The 10,168-nt window shown below is 45.5% G+C and overlaps 1 protein-coding gene across 1 annotated transcript; it reads right to left on the bottom strand.

Annotated features, from left to right (window-relative positions):
* Positions 1 to 831: 831 nt before the first annotated feature.
* LOC122921364 (olfactory receptor 12D2-like) lies at positions 832 to 1,761 on the bottom strand. Its single transcript, XM_044271340.1, has one exon. It carries the CDS (start codon positions 1,759 to 1,761, stop codon positions 832 to 834), a length of 930 nt encoding a protein of 309 aa, XP_044127275.1.
* Between the last annotated feature and the right edge of the window lie 8,407 nt (positions 1,762 to 10,168).

Genomic DNA, 10,168 nt, shown 5'->3' with positions numbered 1-10,168 from the left:
CCACTTCTGTATAGGCCAAAATCAGAAAACATACCGTGTCTTAGAAAGTAAGATCCAGGACCTTCCGGAAAAGGAGCGCCTTTACCATAGCGACTTAGATTGCATTAGACAGCGCAATTAATGCACATCCCACAATCTAAGTAAAGTCAACTACAGCAGTGTTCCTCAACTCCCATCCTTAGGGTCCACCTGCTGTTCCTGTTTTCAGGATTTCCGTAGTATTGAGCAGGTGATATAATTAGCATTAGTGCTTCAGGACTTACAACAGGTATTCATTCTGTGGGGTTTTTGCAAATCGTGACCAGCAGATGAGACCTAAGGACTGGAGTTGAGGAACACTGCATTCCAGGACTGAAACATCATGTATATTGGTGGATTGCATATAAGAAATAATACCACGTGAGCTAAGAGGCAAGTGTCGGGGTTTCCGTTTATTTTCTGGAAAAGTTAGACTCAATTGAAAGTACAATGGAAAACTTCCAAATTACAGGGTTTTATGGATTTAGAAGCCAACCCAAATGTTGTAAAAATTTGAGGTGGAGCCAAATCCAAGTTTTTGGTGATTCAATTCAGGCAAAATTTGGAGAGAGCGAATCGTACACAAATTTTCAGGCCAAATGAAACACTTTAAATTTGGGGCATGAATCAAATCAAATTCACTGATTTAGGCAAAATCAAACCCAAATCAAATTTTGGGTGATACTTTCACCTCAATGTATAACCAATAACTATAAGCACATGCAAAAATATCTAATTGTATAATGTATATTTGTGATAAATGTAAGACATGATGACATCACACTAATAATTCTCAAGATTTGAGCCCTTTCTTCAATATTGTGAAGTCTTAAACATATTTCTCAAGGAATTTCTCACTTCTTTATTTCTCAAGGTATAAATAATAGGGTTTAAAGATGGAGTGATTACTGTTGCCAAAATAGCTGCAACTCTGTCACTTTCAATGGAAGCTTCGGAGTCAGGGCCAAGATAAGTACACATGGCTGTCCCATAGAACAGCAGGACAACGGTCAAGTGTGCAGAACAGGTTGAGAAAGCTTTGGATCTGCCCTTTGAAGATTGGTGATTGACAAGGTGACTGATGATGTAGAAATAGGATAGTACGGTCAAAATGAAGGTGCCCGTGCAAATGAATCCACTGAAGTACAAAAGAGTCATTTCATTGAAACGGATATCTCTACAAGCCAATTTTATTACCGGCTTTACGTCACAGTAGAAGTGACGAACCCTGTTAACATTACAAAATGGCAGCTGTGAAGTCATCAGCGCGTTCACTAATGACGTTGTGAGACCAGCAGACCATGACAGAAAAACAAGGTAGAAGCAAATGGACCTTCTCATAATGATTCTGTATCGGAGAGGGTGACATATAGCAACGTATCGATCATAACCCATTGCAGAAAGTAGGACTCCTTCTGAAAACCCCAAAGCGTGAAAGAAATACATCTGCACAATGCAGGCTTTTATAGAGATCACGTTCTGTATCCAGAACCCAGCCATAATTTTAGGGACTGTCACAGAAGAAAAGCAGATATCCAGAAATGAAAGATTAGCCAAGAAGAAATACATTGGGGAATGAAGGGATGGATCTCTGATGGCCAAAATGATGATGATGATATTGCCCATATTACCGAGCTGGTAGAAGAAGAGAACAAAAATAAAGAGGAGCTTCTGAAGCCACGGCACGTCCGTGAGTCCAGTGAGGATGAAGTCAGATAATGATGTCTTGTTCAAAGGGTCCATCTTCTCAAATGAAACTGTAAAAAATGTGGTTACTAGTAGGGATGAGCGAACTCGAACTGTATAGTTCGGGTTCGTACCGAATTTTGGGTTGTCCGTGACACGGACCCGAACCCGGACATTTTCGTAAAAGTCCGGGTTCGGGTTCGGTGTTCGTCGCTTTCTTGTCGCTTTTTGACGCTTTCTTGGCGCTTTTTGAAAGGCTGCAAAGCAGCCAATCAACAAGCGTCATACTACTTGCCCCAAGAGGCCGTCACAGCCATGCCTACTATTGGCATGGCTATGATTGGCCAGAGCACCATGTGACCCATCCTCTATTTAAGCTGGAGTCACATAGCGCCGCCCGTCACTCTGCTCTGATTAGCGTAGGGAGAGGTTGCGGCTGCGACAGTAGGGCGAGATTAGGCAGATTAACTCCTCCAAAGGACTTGATTATTGATCGATCTGCAGCTGTGGGTCATTGAGCTGCTGATACTCAATTGCTCACTGTTTTTAGGCTGCCCAGACCGTTTGTCAGTCACTTTTTTCTGGGGTGATTGGCGGCCATTTTGTGTCTTGTGGTGCGCCAGCACAAGCTGCGACCAAGTGCATTTAACCCTCAATGGTGTGGTTGTTTTTTGGCTAAAGCCTACATCAGGGTGAAGCTGTCACACCAAGTGCATTTAACCAGCAATAGTCTGTTTATTTTTTGGCCATATACTACATCAGGGGCAAGCTGCGCCCGTCACCAAGTGCATTTAACCCTCAGTAGTGTGGTTGGTCAAGCTGTCACACCAAGTGCATTTAACCAGCAATAGTCTGTTCATTTTTAGGCCATATACTACATCAGGGGCAAGCTGCGCCCGTCACCAAGTGCATTTAACCCTCAGTAGTGTGGTTGGTCAAGCTGTCACACCAAGTGCATTTAACCAGCAATAGTGTGGTTATTTTTTGGCCATATCACAGTCTAATTCTGTAAATCTATACCGGTCACCCAGCGCCTAAATACTAGGCCTCAAATTTATATCCCGCTAAATCTGTCGTTACCGCTGTACTGTTGTGGCTGAGCAAGTTATTTAGTGTCCGTTAAAGCACATTTTTTGTTCAGGGTTGAAATACAATTCCCAATTTAGCAATTTCATAATTTAGTGGTTTCTGCTATATCAGAGCTATTTGAAATCTATCCCTAAAAGGGTATATAATATTCAAGGTGCACATAGGGTCATTCAGAATAACTTCACACACACGCTACTGTGCATTTCCAAGTCTAATTTTGTCTGTAAATCCATACCGGTCACCCAGCGCCTAAATACTAGGCCTCAAATTTATATCCCGCTAAATCTGTTGTTACTTTTGTCAACACGCCACAGCTAACTGCACCACCACCTGATACGCAACGTGTTAGCAGGAGGCAACATTTCACTAACATGGTGGAACAGTACGTGTGCACACCCCTCCACGTACTGACTGATGGTTCGGCCCCATTCAACTTCTGGGTCTCTAAATTGTCCACGTGGCCAGAGCTAGCCTTTTATGCCTTGGAGGTGCTGGCCTGCCCGGCGGCCAGCGTTTTGTCTGAACGTGTATTCAGCACGGCAGGGGGCGTCATTACAGACAAACGCAGCCGCCTGTCTACAGCCAATGTGGACAAGCTGACGTTCATAAAAATGAACCAGGCATGGATCCCACAGGACCTGTCCGTCCCTTGTCCAGATTAAACATTAACTACCTCCCCTTAACCATATATTATTGGACTCCAGGGCACTTCCTCATTCAATCCTATTTTTATTTTCATTTTACCATTATATTGCGATGCTACCCAAAGTTGAATGAACCTCTCCTCTGTCTGGGTGTCGGGGCCTAAATATATGCCAATGGACTGTTCCAATGTTGGGTGACGTGAAGCCTGATTCTCTGCTATGACATGCAGACTAATTCTCTGCTGACATGAAGCCAGATCCTCTGTTACGGGACCTCTCTCCTCTGCCTGGGTGCTGGGCCTAAATATCTGACAATGGACTGTTGCAGTGGTGGCTGACGTGAAGCCTGATTTTCTGCTATGACATGCAGACTGATTCTCTGCTGACATGAAGCCAGATCCTCTGTTACGGGACCTCTCTCCTCTGCCTGTGTGCTGGGCCTAAATTTATGAAAATGGACTGTTACAGTGGTGGCTGACGTGAAGCCTCATTCTCTGCTATGGCATGCAGACTGATTCTCTGCTGACATGAAGCCAGATCCTCTGTTACGGGACCTCTCTCCTCTGCCTGGGTGCTGGGCCTAAATATCTGACAATGGACTGTTGCAGTGGTGGCTGACGTGAAGCCTGATTTTCTGCTATGACATGCAGACTGATTCTCTGCTGACATGAAGCCAGATCCTCTGTTACGGGACCTCTCTCCTCTGCCTGTGTGCTGGGCCTAAATTTATGAAAATGGACTGTTACAGTGGTGGCTGACGTGAAGCCTCATTCTCTGCTATGGCATGCAGACTGATTCTCTGCTGACATGAAGCCAGATCCTCTGTTACGGGACCTCTCTCCTCTGCCTGGGTGCTGGGCCTAAATATCTGACAATGGACTGTTGCAGTGGTGGCTGACGTGAAGCCTGATTTTCTGCTATGACATGCAGACTGATTCTCTGCTGACATGAAGCCAGATCCTCTGTTACGGGACCTCTCTCCTCTGCCTGTGTGCTGGGCCTAAATTTATAAAAATGGACTGTTACAGTGGTGGCTGACGTGAAGCCTCATTCTCTGCTATGACATGCAGACTGATTCTCTGCTGACATGAAGCCAGATTGTCTGTTACGGGACCTCTCTCCTCTGCCTGGGTGCTGGGCCTAAATATATGCCAATGGACTGTTGCACTGGTGGCTGACGTGAAGCCTGATTCTCTGCTATGATATGAAGACTGATTCTCTGCTGACATGAAGCCAGATCCTCTGTTACGGGACCTCTCTCCTCTGCCTGGGTGCTGGGCCTAAATATCTGACAATGGACTGTTACAGTGGTGGCTGACGTGAAGCCTGATTCTCTGCTATGACATGCAGACTGATTCTCTGCTGACATGAAGCCAGATTGTCTGTTACGGGACCTCTCTCCTCTGCCTGGGTGCTGGGCCTAAATATATGCCAATGGACTGTTGCAGTGGTGGCTGACGTGAAGCCTCATTCTCTGCTATGACATGCAGACTAATTCTCTGCTGACGTGAAGCCAGATTCTCTGTTACGGGACCTCTCTCCTCTGCCTGGGTGCTGGGCCTAAATTTATGAAAATGGACTGTTGCAGTGGTGGCTGACGTGAAGCCTGATTTTCTGCTATGACATGAAGACTGATTCTCTGCTGACATGAAGCCAGATTGTCTGTTACGGGACCTCTCTCCTCTGCCTGGGTGCTGGGCCTAAATATCTGACAATGAACTGTTGCAGTGGTGGCTGACGTGAAGCCTGATTCTCTGCTATGGTATGAAGACTGATTCTCTGCTGACATGAAGCCAGATTCTCTGTTACGGGACCTCTCTCCTCTGCCTGGGTGCTTGGCCTAAATTTATGAAAATGGACTGTTGCAGTAGTGACTGACGTGAAGCCTGATTCTCTGCTATGACATGCAGACTGATTCTCTGCTGACATGAAGCCAGATTGTCTGTTACGGGACCTCTCTCCTCTGCCTGGGTGCTGGGCCTAAATTTATGACAATGGACTGTTGCAGTGGTGGCTGACGTGAAGCCTGATTCTCTGCGATGATATGAAGACTGATTCTCTGCTGACATGAAGCCAGATTGTCTGTTACGGGACCTCTCTCCTTTGCCTGGGTGCCGGGGCCTAAATATCTGAGAATGGACTGTTCCAGTGGTGGGTGACGTGAAGCCAGATTCTCTGCTATGGTACCTCTCTCCAATTGATTTTGGTTAATTTTTATTTATTTAATTTTTATTTTAATTCATTTCCCTATCCACATTTGTTTGCAGGGGATTTACCTACATGTTGCTGCCTTTTGCAGCCCTCTAGCCCTTTCCTGGGCTGTTTTACATCCTTTTTAGTGCCAAAAAGTTCGGGTCCCCATTGACTTCAATGGGGTTCGGGTTCGGGACGAAGTTCGGATCGGGTTCGGATCCCGAACCCGAACATTTCCGGGAAGTTCGGCCGAACCTCTCGAACCCGAACATCCAGGTGTTCGCTCAACTCTAGTTACTAGTACTACATATTGATTCTTCTGATGTAGTATAAAGAATAAAGTGCATCTTATCTGAGATAAGGTGTCCACGAAAATGATCAACCAAAAACACACATGTGAATATTAAAATTGCCATGCATTACAGAGTATTATTGCCTGTTAGTGTTTGACTGACAGGCAGGGTAATGGGTTCTGGTAGATGGTAGACTAGGGGACTATTATTAAGCCCTCAGTCTCCATGCTAGCTTATAGACACCTCAAGATCACCTTGTATGTACTTACAGGCTTACAGAGGGAGCTCTCTGTCGCTGTAGGTCATCTTTGGCCACGTCATCTGGGGGTTTAAGCATCCATGATCGGAGTTAACTCTGTAGAGCTTATGAAAAAAAATAAAAAATCAGAAAAAATATATCCAGCTGTAAAATCTGGAAAGACCCTAACAACAGGATGGGACAAGAACCATCAGACTTACATAGAAACATAGACTAGCCATCAGACTTCATTCTTTTCTTACCCAAGAGAGTGACGTTCTGAATTCATCTGTAAATGGCCGCATGGATAACGGAATACTCCAGTATACCTATATATGTACGTGTCAGGCACATAATAGCTCTGTAATTAGCGAGGGGAATTGGAGTATGGGGACAGATTTATATTCTCAGAGTAAGTGATTAAAAGACAATTACAATTTACATATAGTATTTAGACTTTGAAGAGCCATGCTCAACACGATATTAACATCAACAAGGTTTTGTCCCCAGAGGTACACATGTCCTAACAGGGGCTGGTGCAGTTTACATCTACAAGCAGTATTTTCAGCGAGCCCCTGTAGGAGCCAGTGTAGAAGATGGGAGTGGTAGTGACCCTGATGTAATGTTGTAGTGTCCCGGTGTCCTACTTCAGACCATCGCCCCCTGGGGTCTGTTGCCGTGAAAGAAATTGCACTGAAAAAAAAGGTCAGAATTAAATGTAACAAAGTCCCTCAGCCACCATCTAAGGAGAAATACCGGCAGGTTGGGTGGCTGCAGTTCTGCACTTAGATAATATTGGCCTAGTAATCTTCTGGTGATGGGTCGCGGTTGTTTCGCGGCGAACTTTGCTCGTTCGCGATTCGCCGAACGGGCGAATATATGGTGATGTCCGCCGGCGCCATATTTTTTTACATTGTGAAGAACTTTGACCCATGACACATCCATCAGGTGGTACAGGACAGCCAATTGAGATGTTTCAGCACATGGACATACCCCATACCTCATAAATAAACCTGAACGGGCCGCCATTTTACATTCAGTCTTTTGCCAGTGTAGGGAGAGGTTGCTGTGTGGAGCAGGGACAGACTGTTAGGGACACCAAACGCTAGCTAATAGGGCCACAAAAGTCCTTTTAAGGACTGGTATAGGTGTGCTATCGATAGGTGAGACTTACTGAGGGGTGCGATATACTTTCTAACATAGAAAGTATATTATATTGCATTTGTATTGTGCAGCAGTTGTGTGCGGTTCTGCTGTGATACTGCAGCCACACAAAGTGCCAAACGCTATTGGAACAAATAATTTCTACTGGTGTGATATACCTGTTGCCCCACAAAAAAACTGATTGAAGCAGGGGTGTTATATACCAATTATATACTTTCTATATAGTGCATTTGGGTTGTGCAGCATTTGTTTGCGGTTTTGCTGCTGTAAAATTGATATCCAATGACCGTGTAATCTACCTCCAGCCACTTACTTGCGAATGCCTAATAGTTGGGGCCTCGGAGGTATTCAACACCAGTGACGACCGCGTGTTATCGAATTGCAATTATTATCATTATTTTTTTTTAAGAGGGGGGATTTCATTAGCCATGTGTCACGGCCACGGTTCTGGTCGTGACTCCTCAACCGCATGCGGTTGTCTGCGGTTTAGTTTTGGTGTTCAATCATAGGTGAGGGTCGCTGGTGTGTGGCCTCACTTGTGGTTGCCGCGGGCAACTAGTTGTATGGTGTTGGTTTCAGCAGCAGCCTGAGCAGTGCTGGACAGCTTGCTGCATGGCATGCGGTTGCACCTAACAACCTTCATGTTGGGTGTTGTGTTTGTTTGTCTGGTGTGCACTGCGTTTTGTGTTGTGTGTGCACTAGGACTCTTCCCTTCACTGTGGCTGCCCGTGGCAACGTTTGGTTGGATGTGTACATGTGGTGGCAGTGTCCCGGCCTTCGGGCTGACTCCCAGGACATGGTTGCCACCCATGTCGTTTCCTGCGGCAACAGCCACAGTGTGATCTTGGTTTAGACACTTCCCCTTTAAGTGGTGTTTTCCCTTCCCTGGTGTTGGAAGGGTTAACTCCCTTTCTGTGTGTGTGAGACACAGGGTGTGTCTGTGTGGGTGTGGCCTCTTAGGCCTATAAAGCCTCAGTGTTTGGCATGTGTCAGTGGGTTGCTTCAGCCATGCTTAGCTGGAGCAGCCTCCTGTGTATATAATTTGCCAGTGGGGGCCACCCTTGTGGTCATAGGTTTATCTGTGAAGTTTATGTCTTGATGTTCAGTTGATGTTTTCCTTTGTCTCTGTTTATTTGCTACTACGGATGTCCTGGTTACCTGTGTGTTATGTGTGCTGTGTCCTCTAGTTGTTCTGTGGACATTAGTAGTGCATGCATGGGTTCCAGTCAGCATGGCTGTGACAGGTACGTGTGGAACTAGTAGTTCGCCTGTCATATCTGTATGTTGTATGTGTTTCCCCATTCCTTGTAGCTTGGCCAGTGAGACCCCTGTTCCTTCGTGTCCAGAAGGAACAGGCCGTCTTACCTTGACTCCTAGTTCAGGGACCGGTCGGAGGGTGAGTTAGGGATCCGAGGTTCCTGAGCATGGGCCCTCCTACCTTTAAGGTCATCCCATGCAGCTAGGAGTTAGGGTCAGGTTAGGGACGCTTTAGAAGGTGACCTGCTCCCTAATCCTGTCGTCCTGGCCGAGCAGCCTAACATCTTCTGGCATCGCACGGCTGAGGGTTTTCCCCATCCTCAGCCGTGACACCATGTTTCTAATCCAATTTTATATTTTTAGTTCTTTTAAACATATGTATTTGACCTGTATTTGTACTGGCCTGCAGTAAAATTGATATCCATTGACCGTGTAATATACCTCCGGCCACATAATCACTTGATCTTTTCTGTCCAGTAAATGCCTTATGTTTGCGGCCTGTAGTCCAGTGGCCTACAGTAAAATTTTTATCCATTGACCGCATAACCTCGAGCCACATAATCAGAATTTCTTTTATGTCAGGTGAATGCTAAATTTTTAAGGCCTGTACTCCTGTGGCCTAAAATAAAACATTTCTAGGCTCCAACAGGGCAGATTCAGAGAATTTCCCTTTAAGACGCATAAAAATGTCCCCTGATTAAGATACATATTTTTTGTTGGCATTTTTGTCATTGATCCCCCTCTAGTATGTCACTGTCCATGTTGTGGGAATATTTGTACACTTCGACTAAGTATTTGGTGGCTGCAAATAGAAGCTGAAGGTTTTTCAGGTTCGCCTGCCAATAAAGCGAATGGGGCCCGCCGCAAACTTGCAGTTGGCAAACATTTGCGTTCGTAAACCTTCCCGGCTGATGTTCGTCCATCACTACTTATCGGCCTTGTTCATGAAAGCTGTCTGACCTGTCTTTGTTACCCATAGAAACCAATCAGATCTTAGCTTTCATAGCAACCAATCAGAGCCCACCTTTAATTTTACCACAGAAGTGTAGGATATAAATGAGGTTCATTGATTCCTTCCCTGTCAGACAGTGGTCCTCTTTTACGGAGCGCAGTAGTGTTGCATGTGAGTGCGTACAACATGGTGAATTTGTTAAAAGTAAAAATTGTGAAAGTTGTGGCCGATGTATGCTAAAGGGCTGTTTTGCCATGCTTGCCAACTTTCTTGCTGATACTACTGGGAGACCTGGGCATACCTTTCGGTACACACGCCACCAGACTTTTTTGGGGGGCTAGACATGCGCCTTTCACACAAGCCAAACCCTCGTTGTTTTTGACCCCATCCTTTATGTACCATGTCAACTCCCCTTACTTTGAGTTTGGCTGCCTGGGCTTTGTCAGATGATGCAGGCCAGCTGCCACATACAGCTAATCTGCAGATAGATTTCACATCTTTTCTGGGAGTTTAGGAGATCTAGGGAGGTCTATGCAGGAAGCAAGTCCATGTGCTTCTTCTCTTTAGGCCTCAGGATCTAGACACTAACCGATCTCTGTGAAAGCTACTGCTTCTGCTACAGCAAGAAAGAGAG

Source organism: Bufo gargarizans, chromosome 11 (assembly GCF_014858855.1).
Source record: "Bufo gargarizans isolate SCDJY-AF-19 chromosome 11, ASM1485885v1, whole genome shotgun sequence".
Classification (NCBI taxonomy): Eukaryota; Metazoa; Chordata; class Amphibia; order Anura; family Bufonidae; genus Bufo; species Bufo gargarizans.
The sequence above is the reverse complement of the archived record's forward strand: the minus strand, read 5'-3'. Positions and strand labels throughout refer to the sequence as shown.

Coding starts and splice junctions, on each gene's coding strand:
- LOC122921364 (XM_044271340.1), bottom strand. CDS start 1,761: ATGGACCCTTTGAACAAGACATCATTATCTGACTTCATCCTCACTGGA.